The sequence below is a fragment of the Aulonocara stuartgranti genome (assembly GCF_965226115.1).
Source record: "Aulonocara stuartgranti genome assembly, chromosome: 5".
Taxonomy (NCBI): Eukaryota; Metazoa; Chordata; class Actinopteri; order Cichliformes; family Cichlidae; genus Aulonocara; species Aulonocara stuartgranti.
The window spans coordinates 18,881,573-18,909,553 of NC_138943.1; the positions used below are offsets into that span (position 1 = coordinate 18,881,573).

General features: G+C 40.5%; 1 protein-coding gene and 2 long non-coding RNA genes across 7 annotated transcripts; all 3 read left to right on the top strand.

The window, feature by feature from the left end:
- Positions 1–4,594: 4,594 nt before the first annotated feature.
- Positions 4,595–8,176, top strand: LOC309706091. Of its 2 annotated transcripts, XR_014276672.1 has the most exons (5): positions 4,595–4,687; positions 4,772–4,920; positions 5,052–5,222; positions 5,312–5,623; positions 5,738–5,896. It is a non-coding gene; the product is annotated as an uncharacterized lncRNA (long non-coding RNA). The 2 variants fall into 2 exon arrangements; XR_014276671.1 differs by lacking the exons at positions 5,312–5,623; positions 5,738–5,896 and adding an exon at positions 8,012–8,176.
- A 42-nt stretch (positions 8,177–8,218) lies between these two features.
- LOC309707209 lies at positions 8,219–10,653 on the top strand. Of its 4 annotated transcripts, XR_014276946.1 has the most exons (7): positions 8,219–8,260; positions 8,346–8,588; positions 8,659–8,819; positions 8,915–9,060; positions 9,294–9,395; positions 10,298–10,429; positions 10,547–10,653. It is a non-coding gene; the product is annotated as an uncharacterized lncRNA (long non-coding RNA). The 4 variants fall into 4 exon arrangements; XR_014276949.1 differs by lacking the exons at positions 8,219–8,260; positions 8,346–8,588; positions 8,659–8,819; positions 8,915–9,060; positions 9,294–9,395 and adding exons at positions 9,697–9,757; positions 9,935–9,999; XR_014276947.1 differs by lacking the exons at positions 8,219–8,260; positions 8,346–8,588; positions 8,659–8,819; positions 8,915–9,060; positions 9,294–9,395 and adding an exon at positions 9,536–9,999.
- Positions 10,654–16,667: 6,014 nt separating this feature from the next.
- On the top strand, positions 16,668–27,924 carry LOC309706854 (myosin heavy chain, fast skeletal muscle-like). Its single transcript, XM_082533779.1, has 40 exons — positions 16,668–16,725; positions 17,169–17,381; positions 17,759–17,902; positions 17,990–18,146; positions 18,351–18,378; positions 18,462–18,573; positions 18,659–18,751; positions 18,836–18,899; positions 18,987–19,085; positions 19,215–19,318; positions 19,421–19,559; positions 19,652–19,770; positions 19,868–20,017; positions 20,142–20,312; positions 20,424–20,730; positions 20,825–20,898; positions 20,975–21,062; positions 21,165–21,282; positions 21,399–21,522; positions 21,618–21,754; positions 21,856–22,111; positions 22,197–22,439; positions 22,526–22,702; positions 22,786–22,931; positions 23,024–23,114; positions 23,191–23,580; positions 23,681–23,807; positions 24,107–24,225; positions 24,312–24,508; positions 24,586–24,769; positions 24,848–25,013; positions 25,129–25,253; positions 25,511–25,819; positions 25,914–26,117; positions 26,206–26,331; positions 26,445–26,615; positions 26,711–26,815; positions 26,906–27,001; positions 27,115–27,246; positions 27,770–27,924. The coding sequence occupies exons 2-40, from the start codon at positions 17,181–17,183 to the stop codon at positions 27,788–27,790; spliced, it is 5,814 nt and encodes a 1,937-aa protein (XP_082389905.1). The 5' UTR covers positions 16,668–16,725; positions 17,169–17,180; the 3' UTR covers positions 27,791–27,924.
- Positions 27,925–27,981: the final 57 nt, after the last annotated feature.

The following is a 27,981-nucleotide window of genomic DNA, read 5'->3' on the forward strand; positions in this document are numbered from 1 at the left end:
GGGCGTGAGAAGGTGATAAGTGTGAGAGTGCCTGGGTGTGACTGTTAAGCTGTCTCCAACAGTTACACTTGTTACTCACACTTGATATTTTGGAGGCTAATGGCTTCATGCAGATGAAATTGTCCATCATCGTTATGCAAATGAATCGACTATTCCTGATTTTTTGATAAAAGAAACTGAATTACAAATTTTTTTTTCTTTTGTTTTTTTTTAAAGAGCAAGGTCTGGTTATTAAAGCAGTAGTAGTTTGGGATGCACTAATTTCCTGGCAGTGTTAATGACTGCCACATGAGTGGTAGTCACTGGCATCTTATATGCCTCGAGTTGCAAATGTGCAAACATGTTGATCATGTTACCGGCTTCTCTGTCATCATCACCATCATGATCATCTTCTTGTCTCTTAACATTACACTGCTTCACCAGCTTTCACTGAGAGCCTGCATTTACCTAAAAATAATTTATTCTTTTATTCTTTTATTTTAGTCTTTTATTATTATTATTATTATTATTATTATTATTATTATACAAAATGTTTTATTCAGGTCACAGGGTGATGCTTGAATCTGTACCAGCTTGCATTGGACAGAAGATGGGAAAACCGGGGACAGTCCCTTGGAACTATCTTAAAATATGGTATGACATGTTTTCAGATTTTTCTATATGCTATTCAGCTTTCATACTGATTATTTATTGCATGCATTGTTCTGAGAAATTCAGTAGAATTTCCAGCCTTGCTTTTTTATGTGAACTCTAATTGTAATAGATTGTAAAGATATTTCACTGGTTTACTGTGATTTTTGAATGTAGGGAATTGCTCTAGATCACCTTGAACTGAACTTTAAGCATATTTAAATGAATACTGGGGAACATCTGGATTGAAATGAAACCTGTATGCCCATCAGACAAGTATAATTGAAGAGTTCACTGATGTAGTGCACCCAGTATAAACTCTATTATGTATCCCAAAAGCACCAGCTGCCTCTCCTGTCAAGCTTAAAAACACCATTGCTGTTTTCCATAGTTCTCAGCAGAACCTTTAATGAAACCTTTCCTGTCTTTTTTCTGACCACAGCCAAGGTTGTTTTCCACAGGCAGTAATGTGATCATCACAAATCAAATGATACATGTACACTTGATTGAGTAAGACATATTTAATAACTACTTATCACAAAATCCCATTGCCATGTGAGTTTTCCCCCTAAAGGTTTAAAGGTAATTAATAAAAGCAACGAACTAATGCTGTTTTTTAATTATCTACACAGGAACGGGGCAGAAGGAGAAGAGAAAAAACGGAAGACATGGAGAGATGGAACAACGACTCACGAAGTGCTAACTGACAAAGCTGGAAGAGTAAGAGAGACTGCAGGTGCAAAACTACTTTTTTCACATGTTTTAAAAAGGATATAGTAAAAAAAAAAACAATACACACAAAAAAGGAAACAATCCACATAAATGTTATTTGCAGATTTTCCCATATTAGAAAAAACCTTGGCACAGTGGAATAGATTTACAGGAATGATGTAAACATGAAATTGTAGCAAAAAACTGAAAAATGATGTGTGTGCAGAGACCCATCTACCTGTAGAAAATAGAATTGATTAGCATTAAAAATACATCAACATGAAAAGATGTTTAATTATTACGTTTTATACAACATTTATACACCTGAATACATATACAAGATTTATCTACACTGGCGTATTACTGGTTCCTAAGTTACTGTCAGCACTAAACATTTCTAGTTGGTTGCACATAGACAGAATTTTATCTAAGCTATCTTCCAGTTTATACAGCTTTCCAGATTATGGGTTAAGCCCTGCATTTCAAGCACTTGAATCTGATGCTCATCTCTTTTGCAACTGTGGAGTTCATTTACAAAGTAACAAATCATAATCAACAGCCACATGATTACATTTCCTCCACGATTACTATCATTGCTCTCTGTTTTATAGTTGTGTGCGTTACTGCAAAGTCAGAGCAGTTATGTTTTTTGTTATTGTTTGTCAAATAAACAATGGTGGAACATCGAATTAAACTTGGCCAAACTTTCAAATGATGAAATCTGATCAATTCCTGTTAGCCAAAATCTCAAGCGTCAAAGAGCTTGAAACGTTCTGTTTCTTGTAGGTTTTTTTTACTCTTGGATCTGTATGTATGTGAAGGGAGTGGAAGCTTGTCCTATGAGGATGACTTTTTCACCTGGACTTTTTCGTTGTTAAAATCAGCAGAAAGTTGGTTTAAAGTAGGATGGCAGCCTTTAAGGGAGAGGAATCGCCATGGAATCGGTGATATCCGTCTCTCCCCTTGCCTACATGTCCATTTAGGTCGCCGCCTACCGCCACGTGTTCCTCAGGGCTAATCGTTTGCAGGTGGTCGTCGAGGGCGCGCCAGAATTCTGTCTTCTCCTCGTCGGGGCAGTTGGTCTGTGGTGCATAGCAGGAGATAATCCGTAGGATGGTCGGGTCGGCGTCGATCTTCACTGACATGATGCGATCCGATATGCAGGTAACTTCAACCACGTTGTCCCGGAGCTTTTGACTCACCACTATGCCCACTCCATTCTGGGCCCGGTTGCCATTGTAGAAAAGCTTGAAGCCTTCTCCAATGTCCCGTGCCTTCGCTCCCTTCCACTTGGTTTCTTGAATGCACGCGATGTCGATGCGGCGGGTCTTGAGGGCGTCAGCCAATTCTCGACTTCTTCCGGTCATTGTTCCGATGTTCAGGGTTCCAAGGCGGATTTGGGCTTGCTTCTTCAGCCCACTCCCTCCATGAGCAGGTAGCCTTTGTCCACTTCTCACGTCGTTCAGGCGGGGACGACGCGCGTCGCCTGCGGGGGACGCCCTAGCTTTTTGAGACGTCATTGCATGGGATGTGACTGTGGAATACATCGACCGGCGCGTCACTCCACCTGACGTCGAGGACCCTCACCGTTAGCCAACTTCCCGAGGGTCGTTGTTTCCAGCTGGCACCGCGAGGAGGTGGTGATGGGATTTTGCCAGCCCCACACCTTCTCCATCTCTGATAATGAGATAATCAGTTCATGCTCCAAGGTGATAAACCCTTTGATCAGCAACTCCATTAAAGTAATGACCCATAAAAAGTCTACATTTTATATTCTACATAATGTCTTGTGTACTTCCCCTTTATGGTGATGGTGCCTATAAATACATATGAATTTATAATGATTTAATGTGGCAGCTTATAATAAATGAATTCAATAACACAATTTGTATTAAATTACATTTTTTCACAGATTGTGAGAATCAGTCAATCATGATTACTTAAGTTTTAATGAAAGACATCTGTTTTGGACTGAAACAACTCTAAGTGATCTAACTAGTAATTTCTGCACTGTATTATGTCAGATTTACACCATTGCATGTGTGTTTCATTTTCCAGTAGCGAATCTGGTGCAGAAAAGACTGTCAACACTAAGCGTGTCATCCAACACTTTGCAACAGTCGCAGTGTCTGGAGCGAAATGTAAACGAAATGTAAATAGAAACTCGAAATGTAAAATGCAAGTTAAGTGATGTGATATGATGTAGAACTGTGTGATACACTTGCCAATTTAAAATGAAAAACACAAACGAGTTGGATATCATCATTTTAGGAGGTCGCTGGAGGATCAAATCATTGCAGCCAACCCACTTCTGGAGGCTTATGGTAATACTAAAACAGTTAGGAATGATAACTCATCTCTGTATTCACTGTGGGCTGATAGTCTTTTTTTCCACTTCATTGCTGTAAAATATTAAGGTTAATAGCTAAACTGAGAAGGAAACCCTGTTGTCTTTGTGTGCTTCTGGCTGTAAAATCAGGAATTGAAAAATGAAAGCTTCTCATTTCTTACTGATGAATTTGAGAACAAATTTGTTTGATGAAGAATCAGGTATCGTAGATAATGTAAGTAACACCTGTAAAATCTGTGTTTTTGTCGATTCTTTCCTTAGACCACCATTGACATCTTGGGTTTCAATGCAGAGAAAAAGATAAGTATTTACAAGCTGACTGGGTCTGTGATGCATCGCAGAAAGATGAAGTTCAAGCAGAAGGAGTGAGAATAGCAGGCTGAGCGAGTGCGCTGAAGATAAAATTGTGTTTTGATGTCTCAGGGCCACTGTAAATTTAAAAAATTGTAAAAATTAGTTATTATCCAGTTTTATACTTCCCAATATGAATCTACTTATATATCTTGTATTGTGTACACATTTGATCCTGTTTCCATGGTGGAGAATTATTGCATTGTAATGTTTGGGGTGTCCTGATTGTTTTCAGGTGTCTTGGCCGACATGTAACACTAGTTAAAGGTTTTAGGAAACTATAAGGAGCTCAGAGTAGAGCTGCTGGTCCTTGACTTTATAAAGGGCCATTTGCAACTCCTCTGGAGAAAGAAAACTTACTGTGAACTGTCCTGTATTTTGGGAATACACAAATACAAGACAACCAGAGGCAGACCCAGAACATGCATGATCCTTTGTTGTCATTTTATTTCATTCATTTCAAACTTAGTCATTTCTAAAACATCTTCCCTCTTCTCTTTTTTTGTTTTTGTTTTTTGTTTTCATCAGAGGCTGATACATACCTACCTCACGGGCCTGAACTCTCCCAATATGCTGAAGGCTTTCTGTTAACCAAGAGTACAGATTGGCAATGAAATGGTGGTCAAAGGTCAAACTGTGCCACAAGTAATTAAAAAGTAGTCTATGAGCAAACAGTAATTTATATATTTTTTCTGTGGTATAATCAGAACCCAAACTCTTATTTCTTAGGTTAATAATAGAGTGATGGCTCTGTCCAAGGCTGTCTATGAGAAAATGTTCTTGTGGATGGTTGTCAGACTCAATGACATTCTGGATACAAAGCAGCCAAGATTTTTTTCATATCTGTCCTGGACATCACTGGGTTTGAAATCTTTGATGTAAGTATGCAGAACTAACACTGCATAGTCTTACGTTCATGTTCATGTAAAGTAAGTAAAGTACAAACGTCATTTCTTCATACTTTACACAACAGCAACACACAATCTTTGACACTTTTCCCCCTTTTCAGTTCAACAGCCTGGAACAGCTGTGCATCAAATTCACTAATGAAAAACTGCAACAGTTTTTCAACCATCACATGTTTGTCCTGGAGCAAGAAGAGTACAAGAAAGAGGGCATTGAATGGGAGTGCACTGACTTTGGTATGGACTTGGCTGCCTGCATTGAGCTTATTGAGAAGGTGAGCCGTGTGCTGTCCATTTGCATAGAAAACAGTAGAAAACAAATTTAAGTTGTTTTGTTTTTTTACTGCTTCTTTCATCACGGCAGCCGATGGGTATCTTCTCCATCCTTGAAGAGGATGCATGTTGGGGTGCATGTTCTCCAAGGCAACAGACATGACCGTCAAGAGCAAACTCTATGACCAGCATGCTGGCAAAAGTTCCCCCTTCCAGAAACCAAAGCCTGCCAAAGGCAAAGCTGAGGCCCACTTCTCCCTGGTGCACTATGCTGGTAATGTTGAATACAATGTCATTGGCTGGCTGGAGAAGAACAAAGACCCTCTGAACGACTCTGTGGTACAGCAGACGTCTTTCACAAAGCTGCTGGCCTTGCTGTTTGCACCTCATGTGTAGACAGAAGGTAGTGTTTTTTTATATAAACTCATGTATCTACAAAATTTAAGGTATGCGGAAAGACTATTGCATTTATTGCTTCGCATTAATTACAAATCAGTTTGCAAAATGCGCTTTACAGGTCCAAAAGGTGGAAAAAAGGCTGCCCACATAGCAGACAGGTCTGGCCTGGATCTGGTGTCAAGCCGGCACTGCTGGCTGACTTCTGGCATGGTACGTGGTATGTCATCCAGATATGGGCCAGGCCTGGCATAGATGACACTGTTTATGTGATGGCATGCCACATCTGGCCCGATTGTGGTTTGGTTTATGTGGCCCAGGCTCACAGACAACAGGTCTGGCCTGGATCCAGCATCAAGCTGGCACTTCTGACTGACTGGTGTGTTGGCAGGGTGTATGTCAACCAGATGTGGGCCAGGTCTGGCAATGATGACACTATTTATGTTCCTATTTTCCTATTTTAGGTAGAAGACCCAACTGCCATGTTGCAATACTATACTGCCATGGTAGTGGTTTGATCCCTCCAGTCAGCATGTCAAGAGTGTGAATGTGTATGAATGTAGTTAGGAAGCACTCAGTTCAGAGAAGATGTGTGAATGTGGCATGTCGTATAGAACACTTTAGGTAATCCGGGAGAGTAGAAAAGTGCTATTTAAGAATCACTGTCTGAACAGAGTTTCGTCATGTTACTTTTGCACTATTATGTTCCGGCACATGTTGTTATTACATGGCTTGATTAAGGTACACATTAGGCTGACATCTGGGGCCAGAGCTGAAACTGTTCTGGGCCAGCACAGGCCCACCAGTGTGTCTGCAACTGCCTTGTGGTGGCCCGTGTGTGGGCCACCTCTGGCAAACCAGATCTGGGCCACCAAAGGGCCGTCATTCTTTGCGGTATGTGGGCCATGTGTAAGCACGTTGTGTGGGCCAGATCTGGGCCACACCAATTTTGCTATGTGGGTGGTGGCAAGAAGAAGGGCAGTTCCTTCCAGACAGTGTCGGCTCTTTTCAGGGTAATATTCATTTTCTTAAATACTTAAATGATGAACTTTAATGAGCATGCACCCACATTTTGTGTGCTGCTTGATTCCCAATGAAACTAAAACACCAGGTAGGTCCCTGGTTTAATATCACTGCAGGTGGAGACTTTGATTAATGTACAGAAAGTACTTCTGCTCTGAATAATTCAGGGAAAATTTAATTTTTCATTAGTCTGTGAAAGCTAAGTATTTTGGTGTGATTGCCATAAAAAGTCGCTATTTCCTAGTTACATAGTTCAGTCCAGCAGGCTCTTAATGCTGGAACAATCACAAAATCCAACTTTTTTTCTTTTCAAAGTATCAAAATAGATCATATTTGATATAATAATGGAAACATTTTAAATAAGTTTTTGCTTAACCTTGATTGTCAAGCTCTTTATGTTTGTGCAGCTTCCCCGCTTGAAAGGGATTGATGCATCTACCACAGGTGTTTAACTGGATTTCACTCAATGACCAGGCAGATCTTTTGTTTCCCTTTTTTCTTCTTTTCGGCCATAGTCAGCCACAGGTGAAAAACCTTTAAATACAAACCAAAAAACCAAAATACAAATTACGTTTGTTTTCACACATCTGCGAACATTAACCAATCCAAACCTTTTTTAACAGTAGCAGTGCATAAGCTTTGTAGCACAATATTTACTTGAGTATTTTTAAATGCTCAAATTATGTAATTCAAATTATGTAATTATGTGATTGAACACAAGATTAAAAGATCTTGCTTTTTTAAAAGTGCTAAATCAAATGGCTAATCTGCATTAGAACTTAAACAGTAAACAATAGCATTTATGACCAGTTTTTCTTGCATTTAACCATATGCAAGCATTAACAGTGTACCATATGCAGACCAACAACAAACAATGGTGTCGCTCATAAACATTAGTTCCAGCCTGTCACTTTTACTTTTTTGTCTCAGGGCTCTCCACCTCCTAAACTCAGTTTGACTTTACATTGACTGAACCCAAAAATGTAATGAAAAATGTTGACAATGTCATGGGTAATGTACAACAGCTGACTGTAACTCCTTCAGTTTTATGGTAGATAAAAGCATCTTGTTAGGCTACCACATGGTAAATGCAGGATTTGTCAGAGCTTCTGCATTATTCAGACTTATTCTTAGTCACATAGTTTAAGGTCTTTAATAGACAACAAAGCTGTGTGTCAGAGTGCCGGAGGCCTCTAGGGACATGTTATTGAACAGGAAGATGCTGAACTTAATGTTCTCGCAAAATGTATTTTTTGAGTTAAGAAACGATTGCAGTGCAGTTTTCTTTTTTTAGAATCTGGGAGACAGCAGTAACCTTTTTCTATTCAGTTTGAGCAATGAAAGAAAAATGTCCTGTACTCTGTCTCCACAGAGAATCCATTTACACCATCCAGTACAACATCCGTGCATTCATGAATGTCAAAACCTGGCCTTGGATGAAGCTATACTTCAGAATAAGGCCACTTCTCGGGAGTGCAGAGGCAGAGATGGCACGACGAAAGTGGACTTTGAAAAGACCAAGGAGGACCCAGCAAAGGCTCTGGCTAAGAGGAAAAAACTGGAGGAAAAGATGATTACTCTCGTACAGGAGAAGAATGACTTGCAGATCCAAATTCAGAGTGTATGTTAAAGAGAACTGGAACCTCCATTTGTCTGTAACTTGATTATTTACAGCTGACTGTATCATTTCCTTTTTGCATTTACAGAAGGGTGAAACCCTCGCTGATGCAGAGGAAAGGTGTGAGGGGCTCATTAAAGGAAAGATCCAACTCAGGGTCAAACTTAAAGAGACAGCCAAAAGACTGGAGGATGAGGAGGAAATGAACGCTGAGCTGACTGACAAGAAGAGGAAGTTGGAGGACGAGTGCTCTGTGCTGAAGAAGGATATTGATGACTTGGAGCTGACCCTGGCCAAAGTGGAAAAGGAGAAACATGCCACCGAGAACAAGGTTTGTGCCTCGTTTCAGTTGTTTAGTGGGAACTGCATGCTGTAATGATTTTATTCACTTAACATTTTAGGTTAAAAGTCTGCTCAAGATGTGTCCATTGCCAAGCTGAGCAAAAAAAAGGAAGCCCTCCAAAAGGCCCAACAGCAGGTCCTCGATGACCTGCAGGCAGAGGAAGACAAAGTTAACAGCCTGACGAAGGTCAAGACCAAGCTGGAACAGCAAGTGGACGATGTGAGTTTCTAAATTTGTTTGAATTATCACAAGTGCAGCACTAAGTTTTTATATATTGAAGCTGGCACTAATTACTGTGTGCGTGAATGCACAAGATTGAAGGTACACTGGAGCAAGAAAGGAAGCTCCGTATGGATCTTGAGCGAGCTAAAAGAAACCTCGAGGGAAATCTGAAACTGGCCCACGAAACCATCATGGATCTTCCACTAAAGGTGGCAAGAAGCATCTCCAGAGACTAGAGGTGAGAGTTTGTTTGCTGCAGAAAAAAAAGTGTTTTGTTGTTGGTTTCAGTAACGTGAGATCATTTAAGGAACTACTTTGATAAAAGTTGTAGAAGTGGTACCCCAAACAAACTTAAAACTAAAGGTGGGCTCTGTTTATTTCACTGAACTGTTTTGTGTAGGAAAAAAGTTCATAAAATGTTATATCACTTTTTTTTAACCATAAAAAACATCTGGGCTTGTGGCTGGAAAGGTTCGGGGTCTGGAGGCGGAGGTTTAGGTGGAGCAGAAACGTGGATCTGTGGCTGTGAAGGGTGTCAAGTATGAACCTAAAGTGAAGGAGCTGACTTATCAGGTAGGATGCAACAAAACAGAAATGCTTTTTCTGGCATAAAATCCCAAAATTTTAATTAAATAAGGAAGCGATGAGTAATCATCACGTATAGTTTTATAATTTGTGCTGCCAAGAAAAAGCTGGGTGTAGAATATGCATTACACCCCTAGAGGGCAATAATCTCCATTATATGAAGAGTCTGTGGCTCCAACAGTAGTTGACGAACTGATGTGATAAAGAGTACACCACCGCTGAAACTAAACTCTCTGGTTGCAACTATAAATACACACATGTGTTTATATCTATGCTAATTGTGTGGTTGATAGAGATGCCGGTGATTGCGCTGCGCTGAAACATCCCCTTCACATAGTCTGCAGTATGTTGTAAGTGAGTGTTTGGTGCATATTTGTTTGTTGTTGTCCCTCGTGTGCGTCTGAAGTGGATTCACTGTGGAAGATGAGCGTGTTGTGTGCTCTGAAGTTGTTTTGAAGACGTTCATGAATCAGATAGAGAAGTAGGTCTCTGTAGTGGTAGTTTCAGACAGACTCTGCTGTCTTTAGGCTGAGTAGGACAAGAAGACCTGACTTCAAGATCTTGAAGCTGCAGCTGTCTGTCTGAGAAAGCTGTGAGTGTGAAATATTCAACACATGCAAAGCAGATAGTCATGACAAAGTAACACCTTTACTTCTGACCCTGTTGACAGCAGTGTACTTAAAGCAGGAAGCAGAATTATTTTACGATGGTTCACAGAAAGTTGACTGAAAGTTGTTCATCTGGAACGTTTCTCCCACTAAAAACTCCAGAAGCGTCCAGATAAACAGATTAAATTTCCTTACCTGGATTACTGAGCGTGCATCAAGAGATTTAATGAAAGTTATTTTTTACTGATGAGTGACGTCATTGCCTTAACTTCTACTTTTCAGAAGGAGCAAGCCAACACTGACATGGCCAGGAACAGGAAGGTTCAGCATGAGCTTGAGGAAGCTCAGGAGCGCGCTGACATCGCAGAGTTGCAGGTCAACAAGCTGAGAGCAAAGAGCCGTGAAATTGTCAGGGTAAAATAATTTTGTTAATTCTGTTTTATCGTCAAGAGCAAGGTACTCTGCAAAGGTGGTGCATCTCTTAACAGAACCATTTGACATTAATTTGTTGCTCTCTCTTTTGTGTTGAAGGTCAAGGAGACATGAATGAACCGCAGTCTGGATGAAATCACACAATATGAGCTTTTTTGTCTGATGTACCAACTACGTGACAAGAAATAAACACACAAGCAGTTGAATATCTTTATATGTCGTATGCTTTAAATAATGCTTAACTCAAAAGAAGTAGACATGAAGCTAGTTATTCAGAGACATTACGGTCATCAAAGTTAAACAGTTATTTTTTTTAAATATTTGTAGGAGTGCTCAAGAGCTCCAAACGCATTTCTCAAAATGCGTCAGGATTTAAAGGTGTACTTACACTTGGTGCACCTCTGCACAAGTTAAACAATACATATAGAACCTAATAACAGTGAACTGAAATGCTCTTTTATGTGTGTGGTGGTCTAAATGTGGGCTGCACAGCTTCATCACTCGCAATAACCTGGTTGTCAACTGTCACCTGTTATCACATAGAAGTTCTTTAGGCTATGATAACTGTAAATCTGTTCCCTTTGGTGATAATGTTACTGACAGTGTAGTGACCTTACAGTTTTTCTATGTGCTCCAGCACATATGTTGCACCATGTCACGACGTTGTGTGATGAAAATAGACCCATCAGTGACCCACAACCTGCAGCAACACTCCTCCTCATGCTTAAACCCGAGCAGTGTCTTGGCATTCACCGTCACTACATCTCAAATTATTGCTTTTTATTTTAATAAAAAGAAAATCATGGAAAACCCAATAGAAACCTGAAGTATTCTGGAAAGCTAGCAAAGTACAGAAAAGCTAAAGTAATATTGTAATATTTTATTAAAGCAGAGTGAGGAAAAACAAGATATTTAATGTGGATGTTACTGCAGGTGTCTGATTTTAAATATCTTTGCTTTGACGTGAATCTCAGACATCCTCCTTTGGGAAGTGGTTTTATGAACATTGAATAGTGACTCCACTGGTAATGGGAAACGACCTGAGATTAATATTAGATAGGCTTAGATTGAACTGAAATCAGCCTGGAGTCATAAAGCTGAATAAAATAAGATAATCAGACTAAAACTAGTTGAGAAACTAGAAATGATAAGTTGAGCAAAACTAATTGATTATATTGTCTTTTTTTAATTAATAGTCCAATTAGTCTTCCTTTAAATGTGTTTATTTATCTGATATCACCTCATATCTCTTAGCTTCTTCTGCTAGAAGCTAATACATTTTCATTTCATATAAACACAACATGGACCCATAGATGCTGAAAACCTTTAAAAGCAACTATAGAAAAAATTACTTTTCTTTGCATTTTCTATTTAAATCTGGACTCACATTTTAATACCCTTTCAGTAAGCGCTCTTGCATCCTTCGGGAGGCTCAGGCCACCAAGGAGGCAGTTGTTTCATATCAAAGGTCGTTCCACAATAAGACTTGAAGCTGTAACAAATGACTGAGCTCTGAGAGCATTGCTGAGGAGACAGCTATATTTGTGTTTCTTCCAAATAAGCACACCCAGGAGCACAAGAGGTCGAGTATCACATTTCTATTGAATATTTAGGCCTATTTTGTCGAGTGTCAAGTCCTCAATATTTGGCTCCTAATGCCCTCTTCCCTTCTTTGCTTCTTCAGTGTCATCTTTCAACAAGGAAAGAATGCAAACTACTACACGTCGTATAACACGATCCTCTCCTTGTCGCATATGGGGAACAAATACTGGACTTAGGAAAAGGTCAAGCTACAAGCCGCTCCTTGTCTTTAGTTCATCTGTCAGGGCACGCAGCACAACAAGACCATTTTAAGAAAGGGTTTAAAAATAAATCCTTGCCCTCGAGACAACACAAGTGCTTGCCCTGAGAAACCTAGAGACACAAATCTAATCACCTGTTACCCGTGGATCAGACGATGGAAAGTTTATTGTCCTGAAGACAAATGCACCGTGACACGTTAGGAAGTACAATGTCAAGGTCTTCAAAGGCGCGTAGCGATGGCACGAGAGGAACTAGAAACGGTGATGTACTGCTGTCAAAGACGTTCCTTCGCTCAGACACAGACAGTTAACTTGTCAACAGCAGTGGCTCGGCCTTAAGACAAAGCTGTCTGCCTTTGAATGGTTGACTTTCAGCCGCAGGATAAAGCGAGATGAGAGGGTTGCATCCGAACCCCCGTTGACTCAGTACAGTGTCAAAATTCCAGCAATGCAATCTGATATGGAGAAAAACAGTCAGTGAAGTGAAGATGCTACACGAAATGGGGCTCTAAAATGAGAGTGTAAAATACAAATGATGGGCCAGGTGTGTGTGTGTGTGTGTGTGTGTGTCCTCAAACACACCGCAAACGATCCCGTGTAAACCTGTACATATATACCAGTTGGTCCCCTTGGTATATTGCATTCATGTCTGGTTCTACTGTGTTTTCCCTGTTTTTAAAATTAAAGCATACAAAAGAAGCAGTCAGGGCAGAGTGTGGGGCTTCTTAGCCTTTATTGATGAGGAAGACCTCAGCGTAGATTCAGTACCAGGCTGCTGCATTAGCCTTGTGGCCCGTGAGTTAACGAGCACCCCAACAAAAGCAGGCAGCAGACATATTTTCTATCTTTTTGATGTTGCTCCACTCATAACATGAGATTTCATGTCAGTCTCTAGAAAGCTCAAGCCCACTGACACATCTCTCATCAGATTATCATACCTAGAGTAATCATAGCTACACAAAATATTACATCTGAGCCTCTGCAAAACAAAATATTGGGCACTGGGTAGCTTCATGAGTGTGCTTTGACCCTTACGTATTGGTTAGAAATGTTGAAGTTACGCCTCAGAGTGTGTTAAAGGTCTGTCAGTAGGGAATTAGTAGAAACCTGACACTGTTTCCCCTCCTTAACCCTCTCGAGGCAGGCGTTGCCGATTTGCAACAGTTAAAAACTAACAACCTGATTACCCCACATACATATTTTATGAGTTTTTTTTACTCAGAAGTACCACTGCAGGACTTGGTTGTGCATTAGCAACAAAAAGTTCAATTTGAGCCTGAGAGGGTTAAAAGTCTCATCAGGTAACACACAGCTTTCTGGTCTGATGTCCAGAGAGTATAAATGTCACAGCAACTGTTTTTGACCTTTAATTAATGCTTGCTGTTTTAATTATTAATGACTGAATTTCACTCTTACTAGTGTGGTGCCACACATTTACCCGTTGCTTAGCAAGCGAAAGGTTACTGGTTTAGTTCCAGCTGGTGACACGCATGTCCTTTGGGATTGAGTCTTAAAAGGACATTTGGTGTAACAATCAAACACGTTACCTGCTGTGGTGGTGACAAGGGAGCAGCTGAAAGTAGCGTTAATTTTGAATTGTACTGTTATTGTTGTTTTTTATGTGGAACGGAAAATAAAGTGAATGTGTTGAGATTTTTAAATTCGACCCAAAGATGACATTAATCCATCACTATGTGATACCTGTCTATGCTTTCATTTCCTCCTGCTTAGATTATTGTAAAGCTCTGTTTTCTTGTCCAACTAAAGCATTTATTAACTGACTCCAAACCAAAAAGCTGCTGTTAAGGCTTCTAACTCACGCTTATACCGAAGTCTTCACATATCTCCCCGTTTTTAAAGCTTCTCCTTGGCTTCCCTGGTTCCTTTTATGGCCTTACAGGCTAAGGCCCCGCAGCTACATTATTGAACCGCTCCGCCCCTATTCTCCAGGCCCTCTTGTGATTCTGTATGCTGAAAGCTACGGGTGATTGCACTTTCAAACCTTAGCTGTACAATTATAGAACAGCTTAGCGATCTCTCTTCATACCCGTCACTCTGTGGTATCCTTGTAAATGTGGCTTGAAACCTTTCAGAGAGGCGCAGTGTTTGTGTTCTTGTGTTATTTTACTCGATTCATGTGTGACCATGTCTTTAACATGTGATGTTTTTTTAAAGCACTTTGTGGCTGTTCTAAGTCTAGAAAAGTGTTAGAAAATCAAACTTTACTCACTTACTACCTACAACAAATGACACAGGCTGCTGTCATTTTAGTGGTTTGACATCACATTTATTTCCAAAGAACAGTTTCATACACTCACACAAAAAAACACTCATAGAAATGTAAAAAAAAGCCATAGAAATAGAAAGAAGGGAGAATAAATAAAAGTGAAGTGAGCTATTTGTACAGAAATAGTAGGACACCCCCCCCAATCACCTATGACCTGTGCCTTGCTGCAGTATTGCCAACCCAGCAAATCTGGAGCGCCTAAAATTTCAGTCCAAAGACATTGCTGAAATTCTTTGGGATCATGTGCCATTCGTCTCATTAATCTCATTAGTCTAAAAATACAGCCGTCATGTCTTTGTCTTCATTGAAACGATCAATAGTAGATAAAGTAAAATTATAATCTTTTCCCAAATGAATGAAGTTGTCCTCCGCTCTTCAAAATAAGAGAATATAATGAAAAACATGAAACATGTGATAAAGCTTTCATAGCACACAATAATAAAGTTGTGAGCAGATATAATTACCTTTTTATTTGTCAGCATATCTAAACGTTCTTTTCACATTTATTATCCGTCCACAAGCATAAAACAGTAGCTGAATTTCTTGATAAATGTTTATATAGTTAATTAAAATCATATATATGTGTCTAAGTACACAGTATCTGTCATAACCCATTTGTTCAATATTAAATACTGCTTATGAACACTATATGTGGGGCGTTAAAGTGTAATTTCATCACATTAACTGAGTTCCTTCACCAAGATATTCACCCTTGGCTTGTTATAATGGGATAATGAGATACTCTGGCCAGCATGCAGAGAGTATTAGTGAACTTTTCAAGGCATGAAACTGCTCGCAGAGGTTTGTTTTGAAGGTAAATTCTGATTATAGCGCATGACGTATTCCGTGATTGGCATTTGTATTGATCAAACTTCAAAGCAACATTTGTTCGACATGTGTTTACCAGATACATTCAGCATTTCTGGGACAGAGGAAATTAAAGTGCTATAAATATGAACATTGTTCTGCTTTCTGTTGTCCATTCTCGCTACCGAGCAAATTTAATTAAGTGTGGGATTTCATAAAACCCCAGACCCCAGTGCATGTTTCTGCTATCGTGAGGTATCATCATTTTCACAAGTTCTTAGATTAGCAGCTGTTAGGCCCAATTGTGCTCCTTTGTCACAGGAAAGACTTGCAAGGCTTCTGCAACAGAATCCCAGGGACACATGAGAGCTTCTCCACGGCTAAACTCAGATCCTCTGCAGTGCCAGGGTGCATTAAAGAGATTATTGTAAAGACCAACACAATGTCTGAACTTCAGTAACCAATCACCAGAACAATATTTAGACAAAGTTCAAAAATGTTGCATTGCCAGTGTCTTCATCTATTTATACACTTTTTAAGGCTTCCTGTTTGACAGCGGTGCTTTGTGTGTCATCTTTACTGCAGCAGTGAAATACTTTACAACAGGACAATGGTGTTCTGTGCTCTCTGTCACATACATCAGTGCCTTAGGATCTTTTGATTCCTATTTTGAATATATAAATTATACCGAGTAGTATTTTAATTAATGACAATAGAAAGCAAAGCCACACTTATCTAATGACACCAGTGAGGTTAATATATTTACTTTTATTTAGACTTTTACTATATTTATAATTACATAATTATATTTACATATGTAAGTACAATTATAAATACTATAATGTGTCATTCACTCTTGATATTATTTCCTGATTAAAATTGTTGTCATTGCCTGAAACATGCCTCTGTAAACAAGTCATTCAGAATATGTGACAACTAAAAAGTGAAAGAGCCTGTTGATCAGTGACGAACGACGACAGGGGACAGAGAGGAGGCAAAAATACTCAAGGAAATAGCACAAAACAACCTGACCAAATAAAGGAGGCCATTTCTGCTGAGTGAACACTGATCTCCCTATATAAGAAGGAAGGCTGGACACCCACAAGGACTGCCAAACCTCCAGTCAAGGTGAGTGACTTACAGTCTTTTATTAGCAGGAGGAGAGCCAGCAGCTTAATGAACAATGCAGGGCATGATCATTTACTGCCAGAGACAGGACCGCTGTGCTAATGCCAGGACTTTACTGCAGACCGAGTGCCTTTTTATTTATTTTATTAGTTTAATTACACTTATTCATTTGAACAATTTATCTTTTCTTTTTCTTCATCAGAACCCTCACAGGACCATCAACAGCTGTTTTTTTTCTGAAGGGAGGGGAAAAGGTAATTGCTTTCCATGTTTATCAAAAGACACTTTTAATTAATAGCATTGTTTATATGCTGTAAATGAGACTTTGATGCTTGAATATCCAGCTGTTCGTTTAGCATTTTGTGAGATGGCTTACAAATCAATTAACAGAGTTCACGTTGAGGCTTCTCACTTTATTAACATGTTTGAATCATTGAATAAAGATGAGAAATTGTTAGTTTTGTTCAGTGCCTAGTGCCTTTTACCTCTTAATATTTTAATATTTTGGAGCAGATATAGGCAGTCGTGGGTTACACACAGATTGGAGTGTTTGTTACAAAGTATTTTAAACACAGTCCAGCTGTCACTTCATTTGACATCCACAACAGCTTCAGGATTCTTTATCCTCGTGCAGTACTGTCTTGCCATCATGAGCGAGAAGAAATAATGACTGTTGTCTTGTTTTACTTACTTGCAGTAAAGAGTCATCATGGGAGACGCAGACATGGAGTGTTTTGGCGCGGCGGCCATGTACCTCCGCAAGCCAGAAAGAGAGCGCATTGAAGCCCAGAACGCTCCATTTGATGCTAAAACAGCATACTTTGTGACTGAGCCCAAAGAAATGTACCTCAAGGGGAAACTTGTTAAGAGAGAGGGCGGCAAAGCCACCGTGGACACTCTGTGCGGGAAGGTGAGAGTGCCTTGACTCTGCAAAACCTTTTTTATTATTATTGTAGTGTAAATGATATAGAGCCGAGCTGCATGAGCCAGACTACTTGATTGAGTGGGTGAGTTCAAATATCTGAGTGCAACAGCTGCACTGATGCTAGTGTGGTCTCAGGAATGAAGGCCTCAGGATTGTATTCATGTTAGAAAAAAATAACCAAGCAGCACAGCTTCATTTTCAGCTAAAATAAAACAGAATAGCAGGAAATGAATTATGTGCACGTGTTGTTTTTCTGACCTCTAAGGGAATAGATAAACTGATTGTCTTTGCTTGTTTAATAAGTTTGGACCACTTGCCCACTGATATCTGTGCCACTAATTTTTTTTTTGTCTGTGCGTTAGACTATCACCGTGAAAGAAGATGAAGTCTTCCCCATGAACCCTCCAAAGTTCGATAAGATTGAGGACATGGCCATGATGACCCACCTCAGTGAGCCTACTGTGCTGTATAACCTCAAAGAGCGCTATGCAGCATGGATGATCTACGTGAGTTGATCAGAACTCCATAGCTGATACTCGTGCTCATGACAAAAGGAAGATATGCATCATAAATGATCCTCTCTGACTCCACAGACCTACTCTGGGCTGTTCTGCGTCACTGTGAACCCCTACAAGTGGCTCCCAGTGTATGATTCAGGGGTTGTGGCAGGATACAGGGGCAAGAAGAGAATTGAGGCTCCACCCCACATCTTCTCCATCTCTGATAACGCCTATCAGTTCATGCTCCAAGGTATGAAGCATGTGTCGCAGCACTTTGCATGTGATACCAGGCTCATATAACAAGAGAGGAACAATTTATAAGTTTTGAACTTACCTTGTGGAGTAGTAGTAAAGATAAAATAACTTACATATACACATTAAGCTCTAATAGTGGGTCACCGCATTACTGTTAATATAAATGATGGCCAATATCTTTGTTACTGTTTCTCCACAGACCGTGAGAATCAGTCCATCCTTATCACGTAAGTTTCTTTTTTAGAATTCAGCAAATGATTACCCAGTGCAAGGGGGTTTTCTTGCTAATGAGGTGTTTTTGTGACTACAGTGGAGAATCTGGTGCAGGAAAGACTGTCAACACTAAGCGTGTCATCCAGTACTTTGCGACAATCGCAGTGGCTGGAGGAAAGAAAACCGAGCAAGTCCCTGGAAAAATGCAGGTAAGTCATGCAATGTGTTTTCAATTATGTATATGAAAATAAAGAAATACACAAAATGCAAACATGTGTCATTTTAAACTTTCAGGGGTCCCTTGAGGATCAAATCATTGCAGCGAATCCACTGCTGGAGGCTTATGGTAATGCCAAAACAGTGAGGAATGACAACTCATCCCGTTTTGTAAGTGTCTATTAATTAAGCCTTTCTAAATAAAATATAATTAAAAAAAATCATCATACTAATCCAGTCTTTTCTTTTTAAAAGGGTAAATTCATCAGAATCCATTTTGGCACAACTGGGAAATTGGCCTCAGCTGACATTGAAACATGTGAGGCTACAAATGATCAAGCACATCCTTCGTCTCTGTCCTGTTAGCCTATGGACTTTCTTATCCTCATCCTGATTTGTTTTACAGATCTGCTGGAGAAGTCTCGCGTGACGTTCCAGCTCTCTGCTGAGAGGAGCTACCATATCTTCTATCAGCTCACAACAGGCCACAAACCTGAGCTCATCGGTTAGAGAATAATAATGAAAATATCTCAGTTTTTCCATAGCTTGTAAACAACAATATATAACATATATGTGTTGTTTCTCTGTATTGTATAGCGTATTATATTGACATGTATTTTTTTGTTTTCTTTAGAGGCTCTCCTGATCACCACAAACCCATACGACTATCCCATGATCAGTCAGGGTGAAATCACTGTCAAGAGTATCAATGACGTTGAAGAATTCATCGCTACTGATGTAAGAAAATGATTAAATATAGGTTACTATAAAAAAAACAATTAGGACTGTATTAAATGAAAGAGCTTTGTGTGAATGACTTATTTATTTTAATATACCTAGACTGCCATTGACATCCTGGGCTTCACCGCAGAGGAGAAAATTAGCATGTATAAACTGACCGGAGCTGCGATGCAACACGGAAACATGAAGTTCAAGCAGAAGCAGCGAGAAGAGCAGGCTGAGCCAGATGGCACTGAGGGTATGTTGGACCTTAAAAAAATTTTTTTTTAGTATGAAACAAACTAAAAACACTATTGCTAATTGTCCTACTGCCTTTCTCTCTACTCTCAGTCGCGGATAAAATCGCCTACCTTATGGGCCTGAACTCATCTGACTTGCTTAAGGCACTGTGCTACCCAAGAGTCAAAGTTGGAAACGAGTTTGTGACTAAGGGTCAGACTGTCCCGCAGGTGAAATATCCTAATCCATCCCGTTTTTACCACTTTAACAGTTTATTTGTGTGACATTCTCTCATGCTTTGTCTTTGTTGTCGATCTGTAAAATCAGGTCAACAACGCCGTCTCGGCGCTCTGCAAGTCCGTTTATGAGAAAATGTTCTTGTGGATGGTCGTCAGAATCAACGAGATGTTGGACACAAAGCAGCCGAGACAGTTCTTCATCGGTGTGCTCGACATTGCTGGATTCGAAATCTTTGATGTAAGTCAGCCGGAAATAGCACCGTTTTATACCTTTGTTATTGAAACATTTCTTGCAAGAAGCTTTGCTTTGGACAGATTTTAATGATGAGTTTAATATAATAAGGATTTTTTTCCCTTTTCAGTTCAACAGCCTGGAACAGCTGTGCATCAACTTCACCAATGAAAAACTGCAACAGTTTTTCAACCATCACATGTTTGTCCTGGAGCAAGAAGAGTACAAGAAAGAGGGCATTGAATGGGAGTTCATTGACTTTGGCATGGACTTGGCTGCCTGCATTGAGCTTATTGAGAAGGTGAAGACACTTTGTGTTTTTTTTACCACATGAACTCTGTACTGTGTGTTGATAAAAACAGAAATCAGTCTGAAGCCTTGAAATAATTTGCTTCATGTTTCATCCTGGCAGCCAATGGGCATCTTCTCCATCCTTGAAGAGGAGTGCATTGTCCCCAAGGCAACAGACATGACCTTCAAGAGCAAACTCTATGACCAGCATGTTGGCAAAAGTGCCCCCTTCCAGAAACCAAAGCCTGCCAAAGGCAAAGCTGAGGCCCACTTCTCCCTGGTGCACTATGCTGGTACTGTTGACTACAATGTTAATGGCTGGCTGGAGAAGAACAAAGACCCCCTGAACGACTCTGTGGTACAGCTCTACCAGAAGTCTTCAACAAAGCTGTTGGCTTTCCTGTATGCGTCTCATGCCGGTTCCGAAGGTATCAATTGTAATTTCTCCACAGTTTTTTAGATATTAAAAATGCATTGCCATTTCTTGCTTTAATCATTTCACTGTAACTGTCCCACTGACAGCTGAGGGCGGTGGTGGCAAGAAAGGTGGCAAAAAGAAGGGTGGCTCCTTCCAGACGGTGTCTGCATTGTTCAGGGTAAGATGTGGAAGAATCACTTACTAGAGATACTTGTCATTTATTTTGTTAACTCAATGCTGTTTTAATGCTTCAGGAGAATCTGGGCAAGCTGATGACCAACCTGAGGAGCACTCATCCTCACTTTGTGCGCTGCTTGATTCCCAATGAGTCAAAGACGCCAGGTACATGGCTGAAAGAAATCAAACCTGTGATGTGCTTTCACTGTTTCACATTTTCATTCTGTCACTCTTGTCAAAATGTGTTTATTTAATGACATATTACAGGCCTCATGGAGAACTTCCTGGTCATCCACCAGCTGAGGTGTAACGGTGTGCTGGAGGGGATCAGGATCTGCAGGAAAGGGTTCCCCAGCAGAATCCTCTACGGTGACTTCAAGCAGAGGTAACACTGCTAGCATCTTCACTGACAATGAAAGGTTTTTTTTTTTTATTATTATTACTTTTATTATTATCTTAAAGCCACTGCATCTGACTTGGTGATTGAACTCTTTACTTTAGATACAAGGTATTGAATGCTAGCATCATTCCTGAGGGACAGTTCATTGACAACAAGAAGGCCTCAGAGAAACTTCTGGGATCCATCAACGTGGACCACTCTCAGTACAAGTTTGGTCACACCAAGGTAGAGAAAGAAAAATCTCTCTGGAAAATGCTGTTAATGCTGAAATGTGGAGAATAGTTAACAAATTAAAAATAATTTGTATTAATAACTTTCAGGTGTTCTTCAAAGCCGGTCTGCTGGGAACTCTGGAGGAGATGAGAGACGAGAAGCTGGCTGAGCTGGTCACAATGACTCAGGCTCTCTGCAGAGGTTTCCTCATGAGGCGTGAGTTTGTCAAGATGATGGAGAGGAGGTAAGCTGTCTGTTGCTGACGCTGTAACAGACGTTTGTGAAACCTGCAATTTAATTTGTAAAACAAACATTTTATAACTCGTCCTTTTTTTCTTTTATCAGAGATGCTATTTTCTCCATCCAGTACAACATCCGTTCATTCATGAATGTCAAAACCTGGCCGTGGATGAAGCTGTACTTCAAGATTAAGCCTCTGCTGAAGAGTGCAGAGACGGAGAAAGAGATGGCCGCAATGAAAGAGACCTTTGAAAAGACCAAAGAGGATCTAGCAAAGGCTCTGGCTAAGAAGAAAGAACTGGAGGAAAAGATGGTTTCTCTGCTGCAGGAGAAGAATGACTTACTGTTACAAGTGCAGTCTGTGAGTTCAGTCGCTACCTTGCATGCACAGTGTCTACTGATTATCAAAGAATTAATTTGATTAACAAACTTGTGTTGCCTTTTAGGAAGGTGAAAACCTTGCTGATGCAGAGGAAAGGTGTGAGGGGCTCATTAAAGCAAAAATCCAGCTTGAGGCCAAACTCAAAGAGACAGCTGAGAGACTGGAGGATGAGGAGGAAATGAACGCTGAGCTGACTGCAAAGAAGAGGAAGCTGGAGGACGAGTGCTCTGAGCTGAAGAAGGATATTGATGACTTGGAGCTGACCCTGGCCAAAGTGGAAAAGGAGAAACATGCCACTGAGAACAAGGTCATACTCCCTCTTTTAACAATGTATTGTTTTGTTAAGTGTTGCGAAAATCATTTGTAAGTTTATATTCATGTCAACTTCTTTAGGTCAAAAACCTCACAGAGGAACTGGCTGCTCAAGATGAGTCCATTGCCAAGCTGAGCAAAGAAAAGAAAGCCCTCCAAGAGGCCCATCAGCAGGTCCTCGATGACCTGCAGGCAGAGGAAGACAAAGTTAACAGTCTGACGAAGGCCAAGACCAAGCTGGAGCAGCAAGTGGACGATGTGAGTATTTTTAAAACTCATCTGAAAACCAACAGTCCACTAATACACTTTCTAAATCCATGAAATATCTCTGTCTTTGGTAGCTTGAAGGTTCCCTGGAGCAAGAAAAGAAGCTTCGCATGGACCTTGAGCGGGCTAAAAGAAAGCTTGAAGGTGACCTTAAACTGGCCCAAGAAACCATCATGGATCTGGAGAACGATAAGCAGCAATCTGATGAGAAAATAAAGAAGTAAGAAAAATAATTCATATATATTTATCTGCACTAAAATATTCTCTGATAAATACAACTGTAATATGCCATTATCATTTTTTCCCCTTTAGGAAGGACTTTGAGATTAGCCAGCTCCTGAGTAAGATCGAGGATGAGCAATCTCTGGGACTGCAGTTACAGAAGAAGATAAAGGAACTTCAGGTATAATTAGAAGTATTTACTATAGCAAAAAATCTTCAAATATGTTCAACTTAGCTTAAACTTTTTTGTGTTTTAGGCTCGTATTGAGGAGCTCGAGGAGGAGATTGAGGCTGAACGTGCTGCTCGGGCCAAGGTGGAGAAGCAGAGGTCTGATCTCTCCAGAGAGCTGGAGGAGATCAGTGAGAGACTCGAGGAAGCTGGCGGAGCAACTGCAGCTCAGATTGAGATGAACAAGAAGCGCGAGGCCGAGTTTCAGAAGCTGCGGCGTGATCTCGAAGAGGCCACCCTGCAGCACGAAGCCACCGCCGCAGCTCTCCGCAAGAAGCAGGCTGACAGCGTGGCCGAGCTAGGAGAGCAGATTGATAACCTGCAGAGAGTCAAACAGAAGCTGGAGAAAGAGAAAAGCGAGTACAAGATGGAGATTGATGACCTTGCAAGCAACATGGAGGGTATTGCCAAAGCCAAGGTAATCAGAGCGCTAAACTTGCAAAAGTGGAAAATAAACTGTAATTTTATTATCTATGTATGTATTTATTTATTTGCTAATTCATGATTTATTTCATCAGGCAAACCTTGAGAAGATGTGCAGGACATTGGAAGATCAGCTAAATGAGCTCAAGTCAAAGAACGATGAAAATGTTCGTCAGCTGAATGATATCGGTGCACAAAAAGCACGACTTCAGACTGAAAATGGTACGAAACTCACTTCATATGAAAAACATGTTGTGATAGTGGTACTGAGGCAAAATGCAACCAGCAGCGAGATCTGTAACAATGGAAATTCACATACATTTTTACAAGTTAAAAATGTAGTGATGTGGATATTTCTAACCTCATTAGGAATGCTATTCACAAGTTTAGGGTTCATTAAGGTTTTTAATGTCGTTCTTCTTCAGTTGCAACAGCGGAAAATTTATGGTGCATCAGTGTATGCTTATTTCCTGCTCTTGTTGCTGTTGAGTGCTGCTAATAACTAAAAAATCGTTGCTTAGGTGAATATTCACGGCAGATCGAGGAGAAAGAAGCTCTTGTGTCTCAGCTGACCAGAGGCAAACTGGCCTACACTCAGCAAATTGAGGAGCTTAAGAGGCACATAGAGGAGGAAGTCAAGGTAACAGAATTTGAAAACTGTGTGAGAAGAAAAGGCGAAAAAATGTTTTCTGTCAAATATTTATCTGGTTTTTGTTCGGATTATAGGCCAAGAACGCCCTGGCTCATGCTGTCCAGTCAGCTCGGCATGACTGCGACCTCCTCAGGGAGCAGTATGAGGAGGAGCAGGAGGCCAAAGCTGAGCTGCAGCGTTCAATGTCCAAGGCAAACAGCGAGGTGGCTCAGTGGAGGACCAAATATGAAACTGATGCTATTCAGCGCACTGAGGAGCTGGAGGAGGCAAAGTAAGTCTCCAACCTTATATTTTTTCTCGTGTCATGATTAATATACAGCAAGTCTGAAAATTGAATGTTCTTAACAGGAAAAAGCTCGCCCAGCGTCTCCAGGATGCTGAGGAGTCCATCGAAGCTATGAATGCAAAATGTGCCTCTCTGGAAAAGACCAAACAGAGACTGCAGGGTGAAGTGGAGGACCTGATGATCGACGTGGAGAGAGCTAATGCTCTGGCTGCTAACCTTGACAAGAAGCAGAGAAACTTTGACAAGGTACGGTATTTTTGTTTGTATATAAATATGATGAGAGTTTAAAAGAAAGAGAAACTAAATAGTTTGCTGTATCTTCAGGTTCTTGCAGAGTGGAAACAGAAGTATGAGGAAAGCCAGGCAGAGCTGGAGGGATCTCAGAAGGAGGCTCGTTCTCTCAGCACTGAACTGTTCAAGATGAAAAACTCCTACGAGGAAGCTCTTGATCACCTGGAGACCCTGAAGAGGGAGAACAAGAACCTGCAACGTAAGACCATTAATCCAGTTTTCACCAAGCACTCTGTCAATAAAATACACTTGAGACGAATTTTGAATGTTTAAATCGACCAGTATGCTCATGTACTGAAAATCTGCTTGAACAGAGGAGATATCAGACCTGAGTGAACAACTTGGCGAGACCGGTAAAACCATCCATGAGCTTGAGAAGGGAAAGAAGACAGTGGAAAGTGAGAAGTCAGAAATCCAGACAGCTTTGGAAGAGGCCGAGGTAAAACTGAATCTACGATTCCTGAGCTGAGTTTGGCTTCTGTGCAAAAGAAGTGCATGTTCTGCTCAAACAATTTGAAGCATATCTGTGTGAGATTTATCCTTGAAAAGTATTCGATGCACTATGTCTGAGCTATCTTTTCTTCTTTATTCACCAGTTTGTACACTCAGTACAAACTGTACAAACATTCAGTTTGTATATTTATACTAAAGGAAACGTTGTGTGCTGTAGTTAATATGGTTCACTCTTTTTCAAAGGCTACTCTGGAGCACGAGGAATCCAAGATCCTTCGCATTCAGCTTGAGCTGACCCAAGTCAAGAGTGAAGTTGACAGGAAGGTTGCAGAGAAGGACGAGGAGATTGAACAGATCAAGAGGAACAGCCAGAGAGTGATCGAGTCCATGCAAACTACTCTGGATGCTGAGGTCAGGAGCAGGAATGATGCCCTGAGAATCAAGAAGAAGATGGAGGGAGACCTGAATGAGATGGAGATTCAGCTGAGTCATGCCAACCGCCAGGCAGCTGAATCCCAGAAACAGCTGAGAAATGTGCAGGGACAGCTGAAGGTGGGTCCACTGAAGGATTTGCCCGAACTTTCTAAAATTATCTGAAAAGTAGCTTAAAGTGGGTACTGTTACCTCTTAATGTCGCACATTTCAGGATGCCCAGCTCCATCTTGATGAAGCCATTAGAAGCCAGGAAGACATGAAGGAGCAGGTTGCAATGGTGGAGCGCAGAAACAACCTGATGCAGGCTGAGATCGAGGAGCTGAGAGCTGCACTGGAGCAAACAGAGAGAGGCCGCAAGATTGCTGAACAGGAGCTGGTTGATGCCAGCGAGCGTGTGGGACTGCTGCACTCTCAGGTTAGTTACGATTCAAAAACTTCATATTTTTATAATTTGAAGGGTGAAAGTCCAAATCTGTGATTCATTATCCTGTATTTCCTTTCAGAACACCAGCCTTATCAACACCAAGAAGAAGCTGGAGGCTGATTTCATTCAGATCCAAGGTGAAGTGGAAGATTCTGTCCAGGAGGCCAGAAATGCTGAAGAAAAGGCCAAGAAGGCCATCACTGATGTGAGCCACCCTGATGAATGTCTATAGTGCAGTAGCATTACTCTACCAACTATATTAGTTGGTACAACAATACAAATGACAGTTACAACAATACATATGATATGAAATTTCAGGCTGCCATGATGGCAGAAGAGCTGAAGAAGGAGCAGGACACCAGTGCTCATTTGGAGAGGATGAAGAAGAACCTGGAGGTGACAGTGAAGGACCTGCAGCACCGCCTTGATGAAGCTGAGAACCTGGCCATGAAAGGTGGCAAGAAGCAGCTCCAGAAACTGGAGGCTAGGGTAAAGACCATTTTTCACCAGCATGACCTCAACTGTTTTTTTCACAGTATTTATTTTTGAACTCCCATCATTGTCATACATTGTTCATATTTTAGGTACGTGAGCTTGAATCTGAAGTTGAATCTGAGCAAAGACGAGGAGCTGAAGCTGTCAAAGGTGTTCGCAAGTATGAGAGAAGAGTGAAAGAGCTTACCTATCAGGTAGGAAGGTGTTTTATTTGATTTTGTTGATGCTGGTATCCCGGGAAAGTCCATATGATTACATTTGCTGTGACTTTATGTAAACTGCAGACAGAGGAGGACAAGAAGAATATTGCCAGGCTTCAAGATCTGGTGGATAAGCTGCAGCTGAAAGTGAAGGCCTACAAGAGACAGGCTGAGGAGGCTGTAAGTTAAAATGTTTCACAGTATTAAATACTTTGCTGTTTATGAGTCAGTCATTTATTCTCTGTAGCTTCAGTCTTTATGACAGTTAACTCCATTGTTTTATCTCATTGTAGGAGGAGCAAGCCAATACTCACATTTCAAGGCTGAGGAAGGTTCAGCACGAGCTGGAGGAAGCTCAGGAGCGCGCTGACATCGCTGAGTCCCAGGTCAACAAGCTGAGGGCTAAGAGTCGTGAAATTGGAAAAGTAAGTAATACGTAAAATTCATGCATTCATAATTGATTTTTCCCTAATTATGAAATTTCAAACTTCTCAGGTGAAATTATTAGTCAAGTTATTTTTGCTTAATTTCTGACACACACACACAGACAAATGTGTACATAAACAAACACTCTCTAAACACTCAGTTTCAGAGATTGTGTTTTGCTTTAAAATCTTCATGATGTCAAAGAAAGCAGGTATGCCTAAGCTGTCACTGTAAACTTCACCCATCAAATCTTCTAAATGTGAGGGGCAGCCAATCAGAAGAAAGCCAGCTTAAAGGCAGGGGGAAAGGAGCTAAAATGGTTATGTTTCAGACAAATAATAAACTGTGTATAAGATAAATGGGTATTATCTTAAATAATGAACAACTAAAACACAGTACTGGAAATTATCAAAAAAGGTCTCTTTAAAGACAGAATATTTTCTCTGTCTTCACAGGGACAAAGTCTTCCTTCCACAGTTTGAGTGAACTTATCGTGTGTGTGTGTTTTTCTGTCTGTTTCAGGGAAAGGAAGCTGAAGAATAAGCTGCAACTTCTATGAGAGACTCAAATGAGAATCATAAAATATGATTTTTCGTTGAAATGCTCTCATTAAATGTTGTTGACTTGGCGAGTCTGCTGTCTTTAAACGTTCCACAATAAAAACAAAATCCTTCAAATCTGAGTGTCTTCATAGTTTTTATTGGATATATTATATTATATTATATTATATTATA

What these genes read in the sequence shown, in the direction of transcription:
- LOC309706854 (XM_082533779.1), top strand. Translation starts at nt 17,181, where the DNA reads ATGGGAGACGCAGACATGGAGTGTTTTGGCGCGGCGGCCATGTACCTC. An exon ending in AATCAGTCCATCCTTATCAC is followed by an intron (nt 18,379 to 18,461) that starts GTAAGTTTCTTT and finishes TTGTGACTACAG; the next exon opens with TGGAGAATCTGGTGCAGGAA. An exon ending in AAGTCCCTGGAAAAATGCAG is followed by an intron (nt 18,574 to 18,658) that starts GTAAGTCATGCA and finishes TTAAACTTTCAG; the next exon opens with GGGTCCCTTGAGGATCAAAT.